Source organism: Trichoplusia ni, chromosome 6, assembly GCF_003590095.1.
Source record: "Trichoplusia ni isolate ovarian cell line Hi5 chromosome 6, tn1, whole genome shotgun sequence".
Classification (NCBI taxonomy): Eukaryota; Metazoa; Arthropoda; class Insecta; order Lepidoptera; family Noctuidae; genus Trichoplusia; species Trichoplusia ni.
In genome coordinates, this window is record NC_039483.1 from 13,055,012 (window position 1) to 13,078,585 (window position 23,574).

The following is a 23,574-nucleotide window of genomic DNA, read 5'->3' on the forward strand; positions in this document are numbered from 1 at the left end:
TTAACTATCTTTGATTGTTAAAGTCTTCCCATTAATTACATCTGTAGCTCTACGTAATCGTCATGTATATTCTGTGTGCGTAAAATTTGACAGTCCACGGCCTTCGGGAACGAACGACGGCAGCGAATCAGCGAAAAGCATGAATTTTCTTTGAATTATCTATCAAATTTGACTGCGCTTGCCAGAGATTACACATTCGAATAGTGTCAAAGGTAAATTATTGTTCAAGATAAAATAAGCCTTTAAAAATATAGTTAACATTACAGTGATATTTGATTACAATTACATTCAATTCGCAAGCATCTCGCCATAAAAAACATACTATAATTTCGTATTCGCTTGAAAGGAGTGAGTTATATAACCTTGAATCACGGGACTTCAGTATTGATCAGTTATTTTTAAGTAAAATATTCTGGTGTGGACAAAACTCATCAGGTACGTAATTACATTTGCTGTAATTATCAAACTTAAATTGGCGTTATATGACGCAACGAGTCCCAAAGAGGTTAGGAAAACGGAGTACCAGTGAGCAATATTTCTTGGAATCAATACTTTTCAGCGATAAATAATTAGGAAATTAAACATAATGTCATTCTTATTTGCACTGTATATATTCCTGTGATTCATGGTTAACTTATTAATTGTATCATTCTAATGATAATTCATACAATTAGAAAGTAACCTTAGAGGCACCATGACATAGATTATTGGATTACTACTCCTTTCTACTTTTACTTAAAAACTGCATTTTGTTATAACTTTTATGAATTACATAAGAAAGGTGTGATGCCTGTGAAATTATAATTGATTTTTTCATAATACTGATACTTTTTAATTAATTACTCTATGTTAGCTAGCTTGCTGCCACAGCTTCAGTAAAACATTGGTATTGTAATTATTGTAATGCAATTATAACCAGATCCTTCTAAGTAAATTTTGCTGTAGTTATTTGTGAAAAGACAAATATTTAAAAACATTTACAAATTAATGGATTTGTATAAAATTTATTTAAAATACTTTTATATATCAGTCATACTATGCCTCATATGAAAACCAATAAGAATGCTAGCAGTTGAGCTTGTGTTAAAATATTTTTATCTATTTAATTAAATATTATTTATACACTAACACAATACAATATAGCTTGTGAGATGTAAACATCAATAATTTCTCCAATGGCCTTGAACTATTTAATAGTGTCTATAAATAATATTTGAACACATGTCTATATTATGCATCTACCTATAACTAATTTTGAATAGATGCCAAATTTTTACATAGTAGAAAGTAGGTAGAATTTATGTTGAATGATTGTTATAATAAGTTTTTATTCAGTATATATCTATTGCTTGCATTTATTAGTGGCTTCATCCATTTGAATTTCGGTTATTTTTATACCATATAAAAATTACATATTTTTGTGGAGTCCGAATTTACCCCCAGTAGTTCCAGCATTTCTCTTTTAGCAAGAGTAGCTGTGAAAATGTAACATACAGATAGTGTCTTTCGCATTTATAATATATACACATACACAATTAAAACAAATACACTTTTGTTTTTGTACTAGTTATTGTGTTGACAATGCTGTTCTGAATTCTTTTACGTTTTTTTTTATCTAGCAGACGGTAATTGTTTAAAGAGATAATGTTGTTTACTCCAATACTTTAACCAGTCTAATGTCTATTGAAATAATGCTATGGGGTTTAAATGATTGTTTGCACTCTATTACACAAAGTATGACCTTTTAAGTGCAAATAATTTTAGTTTGTTTCTTTAGATAGTAGGAATAGAATGTAATAAAAAATTATCAGATTTCAGATTTGTGACAAAGTGTTTACATTTTAATATTATAGCAGATTATATCAACCAGCACAATGTTAATGTGTTTCTAAGTGAATGTTTAAAACATGTGGTCCAATTATGTAATATGTACATTTTAGCTTATGGAATAATAAGTACTTATTATTCATGTTTTCTGTACCTGAAAAGTACCTATCTATTTATTTTTAATGGAGATAGGAATAAGTGTCAGATGTAAACATGTTCCATATACACAGTATAAATATTGGTATGTGTTTGGCAGTAATTAAGATTTTATTTTTGTTACAGATCTGACACTTTACAATAAGGGGACTCAGAATCAACAACCATGCATCGAGCAAGGGTCATTTTTCAAATAACAAATAAAGTCAATAGTAACGACAGATTCGCGTCATGGCTGCTCAGCAAACCACAGGTAAGAAAAGTTTTCCTTATGGCTTGCAAAACCAGACTTTAACACTTTCTTATAAAGCACATAATGTAGTTCCATCCTTTTCTTGTCCGAACAGTTACATAACATGCTGCTTGAATTTTATTTTGTCTTTACAGAGTAAGTTCTTTATAAAATGTTCATGCAATGTAAGCAATAAGTTCAAGGGCTGGGCCAAGATCATTTAAACCTTGGTGTTGCAACTGTCATTTTAATGACAACCGGTTTGATAGAAAAATTGATAGATATGAATGTATCTAAGGAAATGATTGTTGAGAGATAAGCAGTGACGGATGATACGCGCAATCATGCTTACGCGTCATACCGGCAACGTATGAGTCACATGTCGCGGGTAGACTATACTTGTTTCTACCAGTTTATAACTGCATTGGATTATTCCGTCTGTTGGAGACGTCATTTATTTACGAAAGAAGGGCAAATTAAAATCTCGTGTTTATTTTCGACTTATTTCGTACCTTTACGATTTTTTTTGTAAGTCTGGGCGGTTACACCTTACGACAAAGTAAGTAGGAATATGATGATGAAAAAAAAATGTATTATCAATTAATTGTTTACAAAACTTACCATAGTTATTCCCACACATTTTTCCCTCTTTCGTAGTAAACAATTTTTGCCGATGCTTTACAAATGCTATATAGGATAGGATATTTGCTTGAAATACCTGCATAGATTTTTCCTTCAACAACAATTTTGCATAACGTATAATACTGCCAATAAATAAATTAACGAGACCTCAAAAAGGTTCAGAAGAAAATTTGAACTTGAGATAACATAATTGATGAGCTTGTTAAAATTCTAATTCTATTCATATTATTGTATACTTACGTCCTTCTCTCGGTTCTTTTTTTACAATTTTCCGTCTGATTACAAAAGAATACAAATCATTTAGTATTTCTTCTCATAGATTCTTTTTATCAGCTGCTCACAAGTAGTATTATTTTTGATTGTTTGGAATACTCCAGAGCCAGATGTTATAATACCCATATACATATACTAAGTTTGTCACATATGGCCTGAACGATGAGATAATAAAAAAGCAACCGGCAGGATATCACATTCCTTTCGTTAGAAGTTACATTATAAAAACGCGTTCCTTAACGATTCGAAGCAAGTCATTAAACAAGTACATCTATTATGCATTGCAATATTTCTTGTATCAGCTTAGTATTAATTGATACAGGTGTCACAGGAGATATTTATGTCTAGTTTGTTAAAGCCCTCTGAAGAGTCAAAGGCAACTCCCACCTTAATTACAAAGATCTCAATTAAAACCAAATTAATGCTTTCTTTAGATCCCAAAGTTTGATGTGTTGTTTTGGTACACGCAATAATTATATAAAATTACAAATATCTAAGAAATATCGTTACCTTTGATAAGTAACTTGACGTTTGATTTTATCTAATGTTATTGATATTGTTTTTAGGAGTTTTATCGATTCTGACAATATTTCGAGGTGACAACGTCACTCTCAAAAACAAGAGTACTAGAGTGAGCATATTGATTTTGAAGTATTTTGCGTAGGACCAATATTTTTTCGTGAATGACGGCATTTTAATAAATGCTATGTTAGCCTGACAATAAAATCATTTAATCATTACTACTTAGTAAGAATATGAGCACTAATATAGATTACAAATACTGTTATTAAAATACGTAATAATTGCTGGTTAATAAACCTGTAAAAGATTTTATAACTCATCAGACCATTGCAGACTACTCACTCCTATTGAAGTTGTACGATCAATATGTTAGCGTTTTGTTGTAGACTGCTGTTGTATAACTCGTGCGAAGCCTGGCCGTAGGTATCTAGTTCATGACGAAGTAGCCGAGCCCCTTTATGCTTTTGATAAACTTTGTTCGCATTGTTATCTTCTCAACTTGTTATTACACTACCATGACAACTTATTTTTAAATTATCTGACCTATGCCTCTTAAGCCCAATAGTAGATAACAATATAGCAATTAAGGAGTGAGTTTATCACTATATTTCTAGAACAGGTATTGGTATAAACTATGAATATTTGGAGGTTCGCCAAGCGAAATGTGTTTGCCAGTCGCCAGGAAAGAGATTTATTTTCAAGTTTGAAATGTGTTTAAATTTCGACGATTGTATTCAGCCCCATAATTGACGTCACGAAACGTAAACAACGTTTTTAAAACTGTACTCTTATGTCTATTATGAATATATTTTTCGATTATACTTACATAAGCACTGACAATCTGATTATATTTTCCCTGATGATATCGTTAATTATAATTAAGGACGGATTACCCGAAGGCCCTGAAAGAAAGCATAGGCTGGAAAATAATAGGTTTAATAGGATATTTTTATCACCATAATACTGAAGTTGAATAAACTCTCTCAAAAAAAAAAATTACCTTGTTGGTGTACGAAAGTTTTAAACTAACATTCAATACTTTTTCTCTGCACAGGCTGCCGCCGTCCCGGTATACACCAGTAGGCCAAAAAGTTCAACGGCTGCCGAACCTTTCCTCAATGGCTCCAGTTCGGCTTACGTCGAGAACATGTACAACTCATGGCTCACAGACCCCAACTCTGTGCACGCGGTAAGTTTTAAAAAGTTAAAAGAACACATATTCATAAAATAATAGTATTCTGCATAGAAACAAATGAACAATATTAAAAAAAGAACCGGAATATCTAAACAATCAGCGTTCACAGAATAGGTCTTGACATTTGTATTGTGTAGAGACTTTATTACGTGCCTTGACATAAAAATGAATGACCAGATAAATTACTGCTATCGCATAAATATTTACGATCGTTACTTTACTTGTTAAATGCTCAATTTACAGAAGAAAAAGAAACTTCTTGCTTCAATTGTGGCTTTAATAATGACGGTAAAACAAATGCGGCATGCATTACCTTAGTTTTTATTTTTTCTAAATTGCCAGATTAAAAAAGAATAGACATATACACAGTATTTGTTTATAAACGTCTAAAAGTTTCATGTTTATAAATAATAAATGCGTAAATGAGGCTGCTAATCATTTTATGTCTACAACTTGGTTATCATGTGATAGCACTGCGGGTGTTATTTTATAGACGTCCGAGATAACAGCGATGATTCGGTTTTCTTAATCTCTGCAGATTACAAAGACCAATTAGATTTTTCAACAAAGTTGATTGTTGTAAAAGGAAAAAATGTTTATATTTAATGATACACGTGTTTTATTCGTGCTATTGTCTCTTACCAATTGAACAGTGTTGGCAATAACCTTTTAAGGTCATCCAATACAAGTATTGTTCTTCTAGAAAAAAGTAGATCGAAATCAAGTACGAGTGATTTAAGTTTAAATTGTCTCATGATTGACCGTCACAAAATAGGACCTTGTTGACATAACCAATTGACTGATAAAATGTACTAACAAATGCGTACTTTCAATTACAAATCATTGAATTGGCTCGTGTTGTCTAGACGCGGCCTAGACAATACGTTCATCCACGTTATGTCACAATCGACTGAAGCAACCTTTTATATGTTCTTATCGCATATAAAATGTATACACTAAAAGAAGAGAATTAGTTATAAAAATATCTCGAAAGATAATTAACTTGAATAATTGCGTTATTTTTGAACCTAATTTCTGGACATTTGCATAGCAACAGTCATATGCCTTGTAAGAGTATGAAAATGAATGAAACCGTTAAGAAGTCAAGGTCATTGCCATGAAATTATACGTCATTCAATGTTGGAAAAGAGATGATCACGAGTGTGAAGTGACTATTCGTGCATTACTAATTCACATGTTTAAGAACTGGTGTAAACTGGAATTATGTATTCAGTACTGTTCAGCTTTAGCCTAGAAAATCCGGCGAGTAAAGGCGGATTCTCGATTGAGGAATAATACGCCTACGTAGTATTGTAAAAATAAGCAGAGTTGCATCTGCGGGCAGTGAAACGAACTCACTCTTACGTAACACAGTATAATCGATGAAAATGTTCCAATGCAACTGTTTTAAATTACACACGGCAATATAATATAAAAGTATAGTTTTTCCCTGTACGTGAAAACCAATTCTACGAATACGTGTAACCACGACAAATTTAAAATTGAGATAAGATAATAATAGATTTACGTAAATGCGATGCTTTCATTCATTATATCTTTCGGGTGGAATTGTTTTCGATTGTAATTAAACAATATTATAAAGATTATGTTAGGATTATTTGTCTTTTACGCTTTAAATGATTTGTCATTATATTATACGCTTATTCGTTGCGATATTATCTGGCAATGATGTCATAAAATGAAAATTAGTAGACATGCTTTGTTTTTAAAGACATAATTGCGTCATACATATTTGGCTGTTGCCGTATTATGCTGATGATCTATGACGCAAAAGAAATTCAATTTAAAAGGTTATAATAAAATCGACATTTATCATCTTATAATCTACTCTGTACAGATAACTTATTATATAGACTTACAAATTAATTACTCTATAATAACTTGCAGTGTATTGTGAAATTCCGATTATAAGGAGTAATATTATCTTACTGCAATGCAGTCACTAACCTATTGATAGCGTATTTCATCGGGATTTTCCTTCTTTTAACGTCATAGGAATTTTTATTGATATAATCAATTTGATTATAATAATCGGGATATTTTAAAAAGTGTAAGATTTAGGAGGCTTATTAGAATGGAGAGTAAAAAACAAAAGTAAAGAAGTTACTATTTTTTTCTCACCGGGTCGTAAAACATAATGATTTCAGTTAAGTTTCTTTAAATAACTTTGCGGTTACATAAGCCTAATACCAGAGTTTTCTTGTTCAAGTCGTGGGATGCATTCTTCCGCAATGCGACGGCCGGCGCCCAGCCCGGCTCGGCCTACACGGCGCCGCCGAACCTCGCGCCCTACGGCAAGCACGAGGTACCCCTCACATCTCTGGTGCCCGCTGGAGGCATGCCATCCATTGCTGCAGGTTTGTTAAACAAATAATATAAAAGCCAAACGGGGTATTTAATAGGTGGTGCTGGATGCCCTTTTTGGGAAATGGCTGGAGCAAGTTAGTAAAAATAGAGATTTTGGAGACTTTGGTAACTAAGATAGCAGTTACCTTAAGTCGTAAAAAGACTGCGATGGTTTATCTATCGCTAACTTATATCTCCATTTAATTTATAACCATTGGTATTTTACTTTTTACCTTACTTTTTTTTTGGCTATATAATTGCGCTTAGAAATAGAGATAATCTTAAAATAAATTTTGAATAATGTATTCAAACGGTCAGTAATCATTCTCAGGGTCTCCAATCAACGAGAAAATCATCGATGACCATCTCGCCGTGCAGGCCATCATCAGGAGTTACCAGGTGAAAAATGTTCCAACACTATTGTTTAAACTTTAAGGTTCATTATTGTTTGCACTTTTTTTCCCTACACGTGACCTTTTGCTAACGTGTTCCCCTTGTAAATCCCAGTCCGAATATATTGACTAAGACTTTTTGTGTTAGGTCTAGGTAGATTTTTATATACACATTAATACCTTACACTTGCTTCAAGTACTACAACAAAGCTTTCTAGCAATTACGATTGTAGGTCGCGCTAACGTTTAAATATTAATGTAGATAGGCACAATGGACTTACCCCATTGCTCGTATGACTGTTTATCGCGTCTATTGTTTCTGTTAGTTATATTTTATTTTTTAACTTTTATTATTTTATTTTTAACTTTTGGTAGGACTTGTCTATTAGGAATGTTGATAGAAATTATGTTCAGGAAGAATGTCATTGTTACTGCATGTGGAAGAATTGGCATAGCGGTTTCAAGACAATTTTTGAAGAGGTCCAGATTTTGTAACACGACCTAGCGACAAAATGTCCTACATTAGATTTTTTCATACTGTACCTTCAAAATAAGTAAAGTGAGTGCAGTGTAGGACAGTACGGTAGTCGCTAGGTCGTGGTTGTTCACAATTTGGGCTAAAATGTGATGTGGTGGCGGGTGCGTGACAGGCTCGCGGTCACCTGGCGGCCGACGTGGACCCGCTCGGCATCACGACGGCCAAGCTGCCGGATCTAGGCATGCGCGCCCCAAGCTCCGAGCTCATCATGAGGAAATATTTCAATTTCGGTACGCAGGAGACGAGAAATGTCGTTGTCGTATTTGGACGCAATCACAATCGTATATCGTTTCGTTATTTATTTCAACATTGCATTGCGTGTCACTGATTGTTGTGTTTCGTAAGCGATTTTATAACACACATACATATTTACAACTAGTAATGCTTTGAGACGGTGCTCTCCAGTGCTGAGACGCGACCTTATCTATGGATAGTCGTAGCTTTCCACCACGCAAATCACTTAACATATTGTAGACTTAACAATGCATCATCTTTTGAATCACTGTTAATAGTTGTTCTCAAACGCTAAATGTTTGATAAATTGTGTTTATGACGTTCGTGTCTTATTGTAGATAACACATTTTGTTCAACTACACTGCTTGTGTAATAGAGATATATCTTACGAAATATACCTTGCATATGCATGTGTGTGATAATATTCGCTGTCGATTGATATCAAAGTTTTTAGTTTGCTGTAGTGTTTGATTTGAAGCAGTTTTAAAAACTTAAATAAGCCTAACAATCTCATTCCATACCTTCCATATTGAATTCGTTGAACACGAATTTAAGCATTTATCAAAAAAGTGATATCGTTAATTCATCGAAACATATACTAAAAAGAAATATTTGTATTCATTCAAATGACACTAACTGGACCGACATAAAATGCTAGTCTCAAATAATCAAAATGGAAACTAAAATTATGGTAACAGTTACAAAATGTAAATGCTGTTTCTCTACACTATGTCGTATTTAACACAATTCTATGATATAATAGGCATTATCAAATAATATTGCACGTATGGGAGTACTCAGGGTATTGTTCTCTTTTCTTACTCTACATTATTATATTATGCTGCGTAACAATCTTAATTGCATAAATAATAGCTTGCGATATTTCCAAATAATACAAGAAAATGTAAATACCAGTTAATACTAAATAAATACGCATCGAATGTATCTATAATGTATCTATAACTGCTTTATATAAACTTAAATGTATGGATGTATGGGGGCCTGTTTTAATTTTATGTTACGAAGATTTTCTTTTTACGTTCGATGTAGTCTCGTGGTCACCTAGTGGCGCACTTAGACCCGCTGGGCATCTCCACCGGGGACCCGATATCGAGCGGCGAATGGCACGGCGGCTTACGAGCCTTCGCTAGCGAGGCAGTCATTAGAGAACACGTCCGATTCGGTATGAACGAACAAACTCTATCACGTATTGCAGTTGGACTACACTGATGTCAAATGGACTTCGTTATTGTGCATCGTTAGTAGTTTGATAAGATAATGCATGTGTAAATTGTAACCCAAACAAATAATTAATTAGCTATGTAGTAGATGTCTGTCCAGTTGACATCATCAGGGTTCAACTAGTAAGCAATGCGTTTCTCTAACTACTTATGCGGTTCTGTAGGGGGGTTAGTTTCGGTCACTCCTCGCACCGGCTGTTTGCGGACTATTCCTTGCGCATACACGCGTATTGTCACCCTGATTTTCTTGTACCGTTGTAGTTAGCAATGCTTTTATGGTGCTTGGTTTGTAGAACTTTAAGCTTCTATTAAGACTTTGGGTTTTATGTGTCTTGTATGTAGGTAGTATGACAAACAAATGAAAATTAGGCCAAGTTACAATTGGATGTAAATAATTGAGACTAGCTTTTTGAAAACCTCGGTCATATCAATTCATAAAAGTAACAATATCAAAAAATATGACTGTAATTGTTGTATGTGCGTTTCATAGAGGTCGATAAATAACGAAAACAGGTTTGGTTACGGTGCAACTGCAGAAACTAATCGCTTTATCATCATATTCCTTTACTAGAGTATATTTGTAGAAGATATTAAGATGTAAGTATTTAATTAAATGTCTAGATGATTATGATATATGTACGTATTAACATAAGACAATAATTAATATAGAATTAGATGTTATTAGTAAAGGTCAATGTAAGGTTAAGAAAATAATAGTAGGATATTGTTGTAATTTGAAACACGTTTACACACACGAACACAGATAACGATGAATTGACTGTAGGAGTCTTACTTATCGGACACTTTACAGTTACTAAGGTACAGGTAAATCCCCTGTGTGATTTGTGTTTTATTAGATACTAAAAAATAAGTGGGTTTTGTGATTTTCTTATTACCTTCATAATTTCCCTTTAACATTGTCAGTTGTGTGAAACTTGATTATTCCTAAGATGTATGTTCTTAACAAATTGTGTGATTTAGGCGATAGATATAAAATTGTAGATATTTACAGGTACTATTTATGTTATAACTATGTATAGTATGTATATATAAATGATGTAGAGTTATGAATAAGTAACAATAAAAAATCACATGTAACAATGATAGGCAGGTTTTTTTCAATATCATCTTAACAAGAGCTTTATTTGAATTTTACATCTCGTTTGGCTTATCCACGCAGGGTTTATTTTGCTCTCAGTACAGCGGCGGGCCGTGTGTATTGAACTTTAACCTGCTGCTGCGAAGCGCTGCGACTTACAAACAAATAATCCAAATCTCTTATGTTTTCACTAAGGAGACCTGCTTTAGCTATGTATATTTATATATTGATCATGCAAAATACCAAATCTATCATGCTATATGATATGAAAATTCGTTATTTTTAATGCTTCTTATTTGATTTTATTCAATTACTAACCGAAGGATCGGCTCTTGCATTATTACACGCTAAATAAGAATGTTGTGCACTAAAAAACAGATCCGAGGACATCACATAGCAAATCTCGACCCGTTGGAAATAGCAAACTACGATTTGTCGGGTAGAAACCCACGGGAGGTGATTCACAACAGCTACAGGTTTGGTAAGAAGACACGAGAACCTGAATACAGAAAGCACTATGACCGCTCGTTGTTTCATTAGTAGTTATGGCGGCAAAGCGATTCACGTCCAATATTTTCCATCTGCAACATTACAGATAAATTCCATTACACCAGATGCTTTAGGGATTGGATTTACCTAAATTCAAACATAAATGGACGAAAAAAATCGATGGATGTGAAAATGCACAAGAGCACCTCACACATAATGCGTTTTTGTTGCAGTCGGACAGTCGGACTATTTATGAACAGAATTTAGCGTTTAACAGTATTCGGCAATTAGACTTAGCTCTGGTTGTTTAACTCTACCTAATAACACTACTAACAATTCAAGTCGACCAGGTTAACATTTTAGGTCATAATATGCATCCCAGACCGGAAAGGACTGAAGAAACAGTAAAAAATTTGCTTAACTGTTGATTGACCCAATTTTTTTTCGAAAGAAAGGCTAATTTTCAAGTATGGGGATGACTGCTGGAAAAAAATGTTAGATTTTGTAAACAAACACATTGAATCTATACAAAATGTTGATGCCATTGATAAGAAGAAAAATAAAATCCACAAATGAAGTAGTGTTTTTAGTAGAACCAGTAAAACCGGAGTTTTAACTATTTGTCAAATGATTGATTTATTTTTGTTTTGCGATTCTTTTTAGTTTATTGATCTGTTCGTAAATTATTTAGAAAAAATGCTGGTAGCCATAACTACAAGATCATAATGAAATGTGGATGTAACGCACAAGGTCCTCGGCTCGCACGCACTATGCTCATCACAACATTGATATACTCATGATCTGCACGTTCACATGGTTATTGTATTGCATGCCAATTATTTAATAGAATGTATATCTGCCTGGAAACTGCATGAACCTAGTATTAATTAATGTATTTATTTATAAAATTATATTTTATTTAAGTAGAATTTGGTGGTATATTGGCTGTGGTGATATTTAGAGAAGTATATATATTATTGTTTGGCATTTAAATATGCTCTAGCTATAGATTCCTTTGTACTGTCAGTATTGGGCAATCGCCCAACAAAAAATTCCATTGAATTCGACGTCATCTTGATATAACTTAAAATCTGAACCCAAAAACATGATGACTATATTCTACATATTAAATGTATACGTGTGTTTGTTACTATGAAGTCATTTTCATATGTGTGTTAAACTGTGGGACATTTTTGGAACATACATATCTTTGTAGAAAAAAGTCCTAGTAAAGGGATATGATTAATTTCAGTATGCTTTCTTGTGCTTTTTTTAAAGGTTCGAAATACTTTTGCTGTGAAATTGTAACTGCATCTTGTGAATGGGAACAAAGATTAGCCTCTTAACGTTCTTACTCTGATTGCGACTTATGTGTTATAGATGAAGCTGATATGGACAGAGTGTTCAAATTACCTTCCACTACTTTTATCGGTGAGAAAGAGAAGGCGTTACCGTTGAGGTAAGTTATCAAAGTTATTGTAAACTGATAAGACTTGTTCAGACCTTCGCCGAGTACAAAGTATAAGATTATGAACTATTTTCTTCTTGAAAAACATTTGATAAATCTGTACCTTATCTCAGAATCATTATTTATTTGAATAAAGAAATATGACATCTCAGTACAATCTTTTGTATTGTCGATACAGATAAGAAGTGATGCTATCAGTGTTGTTGTGTAACCTTCACCTTATGTTTTATGTCCATATTGTGGAGAAATTTTATTGCAAATAAGCGATAAAACCTGCTATTGCTGATTGGTTAATAAACTGGATGAACAAGAAAATACAATGCTAATTGATTAATTTCTTTTAAAGTCATGGTAAACGATATTTATGTGAATGGTTGCTTCGAATGCGATTCGTTTTTCTGATTCGTCACAGTTTTTATTTGCTTTATGGAAAAATGTAATGTAAATTTACTCAATACGCCGTGAACTGTTTCGCCGTATCTAAATTACAACACGTTATTGAGAGAAGTTAGACTAATTTAGGTTCATTCAAAGATGAAAATTGGCCATGACACTACGTTTATGTTATTTATGTATAGTACCTACATATTTTTCAAGGCCATTCGCGACCTATTTGTACTATAAAACCTACACTCAGCGATTATTTGCAATAAGTATATGCTGAATATTCTTATCTTTCTAGTTACAATCTAACAAATTCTATGGAATGAATAACTTTAACAACGCAGTGTTTTATAGAAATGCGTGCCTTCTATGAACTTATCGTACTTTGAATAAGTAAAAATTACTCAATATTATTATTTTTATTTCAGAGAGATCTTGAACCGTTTGGAGCAAGCATACTGCAACAACATCGGTATCGAATTCATGTTCATCAACTCTCTTGAACAATGTAACTGGATTAGACAACGTATGGAGCCTCCCAACGTGACCAAAATGAACAATGACCAGAAAAGATTGATCCTCGCTCGTCTTACCAGATCTACCGGGTAAGTGTTCTATTGTAAATGTTTTATAATGGTTCGACATGTCTAGTTAAACGATAATAGCAATAATAGTTCATAAACCTGTCAATAAGATGCAATAAAATGAAAATGTCGTTAAAGTAATTGTAATTTAAAAAAGGAGAAATAGCTCGTTTCTTTATAAAAAAAAACCAGCAATTTTTCATCAAGTACTGACAGACGAAGTACGGATTCTATTATAAAATATGCGTTAAATAAATAAGGATTAAATTCTGACGGCAACAAATATAGCTACGTCATTGATTACTAAATTCTTTCGCAATTCTTCAGGTTTCATATTTCAGACAAAATCTTTAAAACTTGACGGATAAAATTATTTATTTCGCTTAATCATGACACTTATTAAACTATAACTACTTAGCTATTAACGTTGTGCGCTATGATTAAGAGCTGAGATAACTGTTGATAACCACGCCACTTGAAGTGGATCATTAGCTAAAGCAATTAAAATAACATAAATTGTGCTATATCAAGTGTAAGTTGAAATTTCAGACGTGTATTGGGTCTTGCAACGTTTATGCACGCGGTAACTAGATAAGAGAGGCCGTATGAACGCTGAACACACATATACTTGCATATAAATACACTTATAAAGTGTATGTTTTCAAAGATATCTATGTAAATTATGACTTTCTTCTTTTTAATACTGATACTAGTCGATATGTCTTTTGACAATAACATACATAGTCGTTTTTTGTTTCCTATACAATTTTTGACTTCAATTTAGTTACGTCGACTTTATATGGCATTTATAAGGCTTGGCAGTTTAGCACTGAGTTGATTTTACACTGTACTCTGTCATACTATCTTCAAATGATAATATTAAATGTATAACATTAATACGTGACTTCTTACCATCATACAATTACATAATCCCCCACGGTTTGAAAACAATCGTTTATCGGACCCACATTTAATACTTTCTTTATATTTTTTTCTGTACGTTTTTTTCTTTTTCTTTTCCAAAGTTTCGAGAACTTCTTAGCCAAGAAATGGTCGTCAGAGAAGCGTTTCGGTCTTGAAGGTTGCGAGATCCTCATCCCGGCGATGAAACAGGTCATCGATGTGTCCACGCGCCTCGGTGTCGAGTCCATCATCATGGGAATGCCTCACAGAGGTAAATAACATTAACAGTACCCTATTTACAAAATAAAATATTTAAGAGAAAGTTATTAATCTTATAGAAGATGTTAGAAAGGGTTTTTCTGGTGGTTAATTACAGAACAGCAAATTCAGATCAATCCTTTCCAAATCAAAAATATATTTTTCTGTCATGCAGGTCGTCTGAACGTGTTGGCCAACGTGTGCCGCAAGCCTCTTCACCAGCTGTTCACTCAGTTCGCTGGTCTTGAAGCTGAAGATGACGTTAGTGTTTTTTTATTTACTTTTATTTATGAGAGCTGTAGGTAAGAGAAAAGCACTAAATATGTTCGGTTGCGAGGTAAATCACTGCTACCCAACAACCGACTAGTCAATGTCAACGCGTGCCGATGTATGAAAGTACAAATCTTGGAAATATGTAGGGCACTAGTTGATGGATCTAAAAATTATCAGGTTACTGAAAGCTTCCTCTCTTCAAATACAAAAACCTAAAGAAGTACTATATCATAGTAAGCCCATTAGACATGAGATAACCATAGAAGTTATATGTCATTTTTCTTATCTACAGGGCTCTGGTGACGTCAAATACCACTTGGGAACGTACATCGAGCGTCTGAACCGTGTGACGAACAAGAACATCCGCCTGGCTGTGTGCGCCAACCCCTCTCACTTGGAGGCCGTCGACCCCGTCGTGCAGGGCAAGACGCGCGCTGAGCAGTTCTACCGCGGAGACAACGAGGGCAAGAAGGTACACACACACACTACACAAACATTCTTATTAAAGAAATAGATGTTATAAAGAGCTAAATACATGGAATGAAGAAGCAATAATCCTAATTGTATTTAATGATTACTTATAATTTTATAAAAATCTTTCGTATTAAATTAGGCAGTTGTATTACATGATAATTTTAATTTAAATAGTTTGATGTAGGAGGTATTGAAAATATTAACATATTGAGACAGGTTGAAGTTTGTCGCTAAAAATAGTATTTAGATTTGCATTAAGATTCTGACCATTATCATTATTTCATTGTTTGCATTTAGATCAACAATATACCTTAAATAATAATAAATATTTACGAAAGAATGAACGTGTTTCCGCAGGTGATGTCGATCCTGCTGCACGGCGACGCCGCGTTCGCGGGTCAGGGCGTGGTGTTCGAGACCATGCACCTGTCGGACCTGCCCGCCTACACCACGCACGGGACCATACACATCGTCGTCAACAACCAGATCGGCTTCACCACTGACCCCAGGCACTCGCGCTCCTCCGCCTACTGCACAGGTATGGTATCTTCTACGGACTCCATATCAAAAGCGACTTTATCTTATATAAAATAAGGATCAAGTTTACAAAACACGCAGTTCCTCGTGTAGACTGGCTGACAAGTTTACATGCCCGTAGGCTTACTACTGACAGACTTGTGTTCTGTTTCAATCGACTTAAATCGGGTTGGTACTCTCCACTACCGACATTTTTTTCGCCCAACTAATCAAGTCTCGCACGGGTAGGTGAGTTAAAGAAATAACCACGCCAAAAATAAAATGTGCGCGGCATGTCGCGGGTTCGATCTATGCATAAGACAAGAATTTGTGAGATCAACGATAAGGAAATCATAAACGGCACAAGTTTCGGAACTACTCTCGATCGATAGCTAACGACGCTGATCATTATTATTTGGTTACGTAAAATCATTTGTAACTTTAATCAACTAATGGATTTGGCTTATAAACGCAATCGTTTTAATCAGTTCTTAAGTAAACGAAAAAGATAATTAATTTTTAATGCAAAAGTTAATTGAGGTTTTTCCTTATAATTCGTGTCAAACATAACCTTCAAATTTAAGGCAAATCTACATAATAGTTTAGTCAAAAAATTATCATACAAGTTACGACATACAATATTATTAATATTCAACTTTTTACTTAGTTTTGTAATAGTTCTTTTTTGCCAAATTTATCAAAACTGTGAATAAACATTTAATTTTAGCTCACACACTAAGTTATATTTTTAAGTCGTATATATCAATTCATAATCGCAAATAAAGATACCAAAAACCATGCAATGATCAGAATATTGAGCAATGAAACAGGACTTCCAAAGACAACAACTCAATCTTTAATTAAAATAAAATCTTTTGTTAAATATGTTCTTATAGTTACACATCATATTTCAGTCCCCTATATGGCTTTATTCCTTTAACTATTCTCAGGCATATTGTATGAGGTTTCATTTAGACGACTATAAATTTGAGTTGAATGTAACATGACACACGTTTGTTGTCAGACGTGGCCCGCGTGGTGAACGCGCCCATCTTCCACGTGAACGGCGACAACCCGGAGGCCGTGATGCACGTGTGCAACGTGGCGGCCGAGTGGCGCTCCACCTTCCACAAGGACGTCGTCATCGACATCGTCAGCTACCGCCGCAACGGACACAACGAGGTCGACGAGCCCATGTTCACGCAGCCGCTCATGTACCAGAAGATCCGCAAGACTAAGCCCGGTAAATACACCATTTTCCTGTTGTACCAACTAACTCACTTTGTTTCATGTTGCGATATTCAAATAAGTATTCGAGTTTCAAATGTACTCCTGTTTCGGAAATTGATCTTTAGTAAATTTCAAAATATGCTGAGGCTGTTGCTTTGTATGTGTAGTGAGATTAATTTCTATTTTATTAAACCATGAACTTAAGGCTCTTATATATCTCGGAGGAAATTGAAAAGTATATGCGTGAACGCTAAAAAAACGACGATAGGACAAGACAATTTTATTGATTGGTTATTTGTTTTATAGTTCTCGAGAAATACGCCGACCAGCTGATCGCTGAGGGCGTCGTCACCGCCGAAGAGGTCAAGGACGTAAAGGACAAGTACGAGAAGATCTGCGAGGACGCGTACAACCAGGCCAAGCAGGAGACCCACATCAAGTACAAGGACTGGCTTGACTCGCCCTGGTCCGGCTTCTTCGAGGGCAAGGACCCCCTGAAGGTGAAATCATTGAATGTTTGACGTACTTTCTGTAACTTTGTTAAAAATGTCTTTGTAATAGTAATTATCTAATACAAAACATTAGGCCCGCCTAGTAAATCTTTATTACTCCTGAAGTACTTTATAATTAAACAAAAATGTTCTTTCTAGATGTCTCCCTCTGGCGTTGTCGAAGAGACGCTCGTCCACATCGGCAAGCGTTTTTCGTCGCCACCACCCAACGCGGCCGAGTTCGAGATCCATAAGGGTCTGCTGCGTATCCTCAAGGCCCGCATGGAGATGGTCGAGAACCGCACCGTGGACTGGGCCCTGGCCGAGGCCATGGCCTTCGGCTCCCTGCTGAAGGAAGGCATCCATGTCCGTCTGTCCGGAGAGGACGTCGAGCGAGGCACCTTCTCTCACAGGTTGGTATTGTACTATCTTTTCTGGATCTTTCTTTGGAGTTGAGATGATTCAGGGTCCCTAAGTAGTCTCGTTGTAGAAGATCTTGTATACCACCCACTGCCACCTATTATTAAACTCTTCTCTTTTCAGTAACAACTACAATAATGTTAAATGTAAGTTTCTGTATATGATTATCAGTAAATAACCCATATTCCTCTCCAGACACCACGTCCTCCACCACCAGAAGGTGGACAAGGCCACATACTGCGCGCTGGCGCACCTGTACCCCGACCAGGCGCCATACACCGTCTGCAACAGTTCGCTGTCTGAGTATGGTGAGTACTTACGATGCCACATTATATCACAATGGCTAATATTAATTTATTTTTAGTAATATACTTTAAGCGTTTTCCATATCAGCCGACCGAATTGGTAAAATTTTCACATTAGATGAATTCGGAAATTCAACCTCTGTAATCAAAATCAATTCATGTCGACCTATGAGACTGATGTGAGCTTTAATACAATTTGACTCCCACTTGTTGATCCTTCAAAGTTTTCGCATGTATCAAAGTGACAGTATATAAAATCTACTATTTAAGATAAAAAAACAAATATTAATTGGCAACCAATTGCAGGTGTGCTTGGCTTCGAGGTGGGCTACTCAGTAACGAACCCCAACGCGCTGGTGTTGTGGGAGGCCCAGTTCGGCGACTTCAACAACGTGGCGCAGTGCATCATCGACCAGTTCATCTCCAGCGGACAGGCCAAGTGGGTGCGGCAGTCCGGCATCGTACTGCTGCAGCCGCACGGCATGGAGGGCATGGTACACACACACGCATACACTACTCCTTATAGCACCTGCTAATAAGTGCCAGGATTAAGAATTGTAGAGGAGGGGCATTTAAAGTAGCTCCAAAATTAATAAGAACGAGATTAATCAAGAGATTTTTAACGAAGCCTACTCATGCCATTGCCATGGTCTAGAACTCTAGAATGGTAAAGACATCGACGTCCTAGCCCAAAACTAACAGTTGGATATGTTTAACAAAATACTATTTTGTAAATCAGATTGTAGCGCGAGTTTTGCGACTTATTTATTCAACAGTATTTAGATATAATGTTGTTAAATAATGTCCAACCAAAACGTAAAATGTAGGCATACAAAACGTTATGTAGTTTTACGTGGTCAAATTTTTAACATTATTTTTACTTTACAGGGCCCTGAACACTCCTCAGCTCGCCTGGAGAGGTTCTTGCAAATGAGTGCCGATGACCCCGACTACATGCCTCCAGAGAGCCCCGACTACGAAGGTAAACAAAAACCTTTTTAAACGAAAATACATTCCATGAGTTCGCAGTCAAAGCGAAGTACGTCAAGATGTCATTACGTGTGTTCATCACCAAATAACGGAAAATCTTCGGATCTCAGGCAATGCTGGATAACAAGTAATCCATATTGCTTACTTAACGACCGCTTGGTTGAGTAATCTTTTGTGTTTTCACCTCCTTGTATATTTCTTATCAATTTATTTGTTGGGAAATGCAATAATTTGATTCGTTTGTCCCCCTAGTCCGCCAGCTGCACGACTGCAACTGGATCGTAGCGAACTGCTCGACCCCGGCGTCGTACTTCCACATCCTGCGGCGGCAGATCGCGCTCCCCTTCCGCAAGCCGCTCATCCTCATGACGCCCAAGTCGCTGCTGCGTCACCCTGAGGCCAAGTCCTCCTTCGACGACATGAACGAGGGCACCTCATTCAGACGGTAACTATTTGTCAATATTTTGAAATTAATGATTTTGTTCTTATATGACTTACAGTTCAAAGAAATGGCTGGCTTGCATATTTATGTAAGAGTATTATTTTTTCTCGTCTTTATAACTTTGGATATTGTTTTCATTGTTTGTCCAATGATATGTTTGATTGCAAATTTCTGTGTTCTCATCACAACCTTTCTGTACTTTTGTTCTACATAATAAACTCCAAAAATAAACCTTATTGCTTAGGTATAACTTCGATGTCCGTATATCAGCAGACTCTGTAACACCGACCCGAGATATTGAACCTGAATATTTAATAAAAATATAATGTCCCTTACAGAGTGATCCCCGAGGAAGGCGTGGCCGCCCAGAACCCGCAGGGCGTGCGCAAGCTGGCGTTCTGCTCCGGCCGCGTGTACTACGACCTGCTCAAGCAGAGGCGCGACAAGGGACTCGAGAAGGACATCGCTATTGCCAGGTATGTTCTACTTAGCTTCTTCTTCTCTTCAAATAGCATTTGCTGCATTAAGTTATAAAAAGGTTTGCTTGTAATAAAAGAAACAAACAAATTTAGTTTCAATTTAAAGCTACATCTATAAAGTGTGCAGTGACTCGTGAGTCGTGAAGCGATTGCCTTGAGCAATTAAATGCTTTGTATTAGGCATTCTTAAAACTGCTGAAATATAAAAAAAATACGCGATATCTTATTAAAATGCACTTTCAAAACTAACAAGACTAGTAAAAAATAAAATTTAATTACCAAACTTTTCATCGTATAACTTTCAACAGAGTCGAGCAAATCTCGCCGTTCCCCTATGATCAAATCAAGGCCGAGATCGCCAAATACCCCAACGCTCAGTTGGTCTGGAGCCAGGAGGAACACAAAAACATGGGCTCGTGGAGCTACATCGAGCCGCGATTCCGCACGCTGTTGCAGAACCAGAAACACCTTGCGTAAGTGTCAACAAACGACCAACCCCGACATTTTTAACCTATATCTATCATAATTTAACAAAAATACCCTTCAGAATATATATTGTATGCCCTAGTAAGTTACCATAACCACAATAAGTCACTTTAGCGTATAGTGATGATATTAGCGGTGCTGTGAACCAAACAATCAAATCGTAAAACGGTATTGATTTTGTAGGCATCAATATCAAGAACTTATACTGAACAATCGTCTTAGTACGCAGCTTGAGTTTCAGTAGGCCTTTTCATTCGGTTTTGCATGATTGGCTTTCTAAATTTGCACGTCTGCCTTCTAACACCGCTTATCTATACGGTAACGCGATATCGCGCTAAGTCATAATTCCTTACCGCGTCAAAACGTCCCGCTTAACATTATTGGCTATTGGTTGCAGGCCAAAGTCAAAATCTCAAGGGGGTAGTTGGTTTAGCCAACTTTTCGGCGGGGCCGACAAGCCCGCCCCTGTTGATGACACAGAGACTGTGCCGCGCACCATTAGGTGAGATCACGGCATATCTACGTCCTACACCTTCTACATTACCTTAAAAACTCCTTCCTTTCTCACTATCCTACACTGCTTTTAATATTCCTTCCTTTTGCACAAACATTCCTATTTATTTCTCCTCTAATGTCAGTCATTTGGTTTATGCTCCAAAAGAGGTTATAATGAAAAAAAGCAATGTAAATAATCGGCCTTGTGAAGTACATTATACTTTTATGAATAGTGAAATAACTTCTAAATATTTTACTTACATTTACATTTGCACCACTTACCATTCATCGTCATTTGAATGTTCATTTATTCATAATAATATTTTGTCTTGTCAGATCGGTCGATACTGGTCATGCTTTGTGTTTTACGGACTTTGGTTAAATATAATCTGCATACCTACCATTCGTGACTCTATTGTATAGAAGAAACTCAAGCTGCGTGCTCTCGCCTTTTTGTCAAGATTTTGTTTGTAAATATAACTATTTATGTGTTTTACGTGGTTATAGATGTACTCTAGATTAGAAATTAAACTTTTTAGTTTTAAATAGTTAACTGGGAATAAGGTTGTAATATTCAAATAAGTTAACGCTTTTATTGGGCATGGACGGGTGTTTGCCCTGCAGTGTACCGTTTTAAACTTATAGTAATTGTTTTCATATTTATGTTGAGCTGAAAAGTATGATAAATATTTTATTTGGAACACATTTCATTAATGTCATTTATTATTACAGTTACAACGGGCGTGCGACCGCTGCCTCCCCGGCCACGGGCTCGAAGGCCGCCCACAACAAGGAGTTGAGGAATCTCCTTGACGAGTTCTGCGTGTTATAAACGACCACACACGATCCTATCGAGAAAACGCGGTATGAACCAAGAATGACGCACTCGCTCAACCCCACTTTCATGTAAAGTACATTTAATGATAGCGAGAAAACATACATTCAAGGTTCATCATCGCCCCAAAAAAATCACGAATCCCGATTGTTGAATTATAACGTACACAACAAGATGTATGCCATATTAAAACATGTTTAATAGAATCTTAACAACTACGTAATCTATCTCAAATCGAAAATTGTTTATGACATTTAATTATTTGTCGAACGAAATTTATTTTTTGTAATTAAAAAGGTTTTTTTCTCCTTACTCTCAGTATTTTGTTGTAATTCTCTTCATGTTTAGGTAGATTAGTTAGATAAATTCTTATTTATTTATTTAATGTAGCATACGTGATCTGTAGAACCTACATTATTTATTTTTATTGTTAAAGCAATACAACTTAGTCTCACGTAGTCTCCACTTTGTTAATATGTTACGTATTAGATTATAATAATATTTCAGTAACAAAATGGTACATTTACTGCAAATTAGTGTTGATACGCTGGTTGTATTATTTCGTGTACATAAAATGTTTTATTTTTTTATTATGCTTACACATTTTTGTCATTACGGATTTAAGTTGATACGTTCCTTTAACTAGTCCAGGGATACGTACATATAAATAGTAATCTTGTTACGTATTGCAGCAATCGTGCTACGTAATTAAGTATTATGTTAACAAATATAGGCAACTCCACGGGCGTAGCTGGGTTCATGAAAGACGAGTGCTTGCCTAATGCAGGCGACAAAGTTCTTATGTATCACAGTAGCGCTTGGACAATCTCTGTGTCAATCTAAATATCGGTAATAAGATAACTCGCTGATGTGGTGTTACCATACAGGTAACTTTCAATGACTCGTCTAACGATATTGTACATGAGATATTATGAATTAGCATTGTAATGTAGAAACTGGGCACCAGTTCTAAAGTTATTGCACCTTAGTACATAAAATGTATGTAATAAATGATGTCACGTAGAGGTCGTTTTGCTTTGCAACCCTCCGGCCCCTCGCATAGGTTTAGTTCGCTGATAGTTACCGCCATCGACGGCACATTGTAAGGAATAACACCAACATCCAATGCTTTGTATAAACCGACGCATATTAACTCGTCTCTAGTAAATTTTTAATGAATGTCGTTACCTAATCTGTATGTAGGAATATTTAATTTTTAATTATCTCACTCTTACGACATGTGCTAGTTACGTATAAAACTAAGTTTTATTCGAAATTCTAGTATTTTGTGACATTGAATCGTAACATTTGATTCTGTTTAGCTTCTTGACACT

General features: G+C 35.5%; 1 protein-coding gene across 6 annotated transcripts; it reads left to right on the forward strand.

Moving 5' to 3' along the window:
* Nucleotides 1-86: 86 nt before the first annotated feature.
* LOC113495459 (2-oxoglutarate dehydrogenase, mitochondrial) lies at nucleotides 87-23,263 on the forward strand. Of its 6 annotated transcripts, none has more exons than XM_026874192.1 (23): nucleotides 87-212; nucleotides 2,110-2,236; nucleotides 4,707-4,841; nucleotides 7,078-7,225; nucleotides 7,546-7,613; nucleotides 8,257-8,374; nucleotides 12,588-12,666; nucleotides 13,488-13,664; nucleotides 14,669-14,817; nucleotides 14,980-15,065; nucleotides 15,370-15,549; nucleotides 15,909-16,089; nucleotides 17,092-17,310; nucleotides 17,604-17,797; nucleotides 17,948-18,201; nucleotides 18,404-18,516; nucleotides 18,820-19,007; nucleotides 19,402-19,495; nucleotides 19,756-19,948; nucleotides 20,284-20,421; nucleotides 20,733-20,897; nucleotides 21,308-21,412; nucleotides 22,138-23,263. In XM_026874192.1, the coding sequence occupies exons 2-23, from the start codon at nucleotides 2,150-2,152 to the stop codon at nucleotides 22,235-22,237; spliced, it is 3,171 nt and encodes a 1,056-aa protein (XP_026729993.1). In that variant the 5' UTR covers nucleotides 87-212; nucleotides 2,110-2,149; the 3' UTR covers nucleotides 22,238-23,263. The 6 variants fall into 6 exon arrangements, with proteins under 6 accessions (XP_026729993.1, XP_026729991.1, XP_026729994.1 ...); XM_026874190.1 differs by lacking the exon at nucleotides 8,257-8,374 and adding an exon at nucleotides 9,429-9,561; XM_026874193.1 differs by lacking the exon at nucleotides 8,257-8,374 and adding an exon at nucleotides 11,097-11,199 and having other exon boundaries at nucleotides 88-212.
* Nucleotides 23,264-23,574: the final 311 nt, after the last annotated feature.

What these genes read in the sequence shown, in the direction of transcription:
- LOC113495459 (XM_026874190.1), top strand. Translation starts at nt 2,150, where the DNA reads ATGCATCGAGCAAGGGTCATTTTTCAAATAACAAATAAAGTCAATAGT. An exon ending in CTCCTCCGCCTACTGCACAG is followed by an intron (nt 16,090 to 17,091) that starts GTATGGTATCTT and finishes GTTTGTTGTCAG; the next exon opens with ACGTGGCCCGCGTGGTGAAC. An exon ending in GATCCGCAAGACTAAGCCCG is followed by an intron (nt 17,311 to 17,603) that starts GTAAATACACCA and finishes TTTGTTTTATAG; the next exon opens with TTCTCGAGAAATACGCCGAC.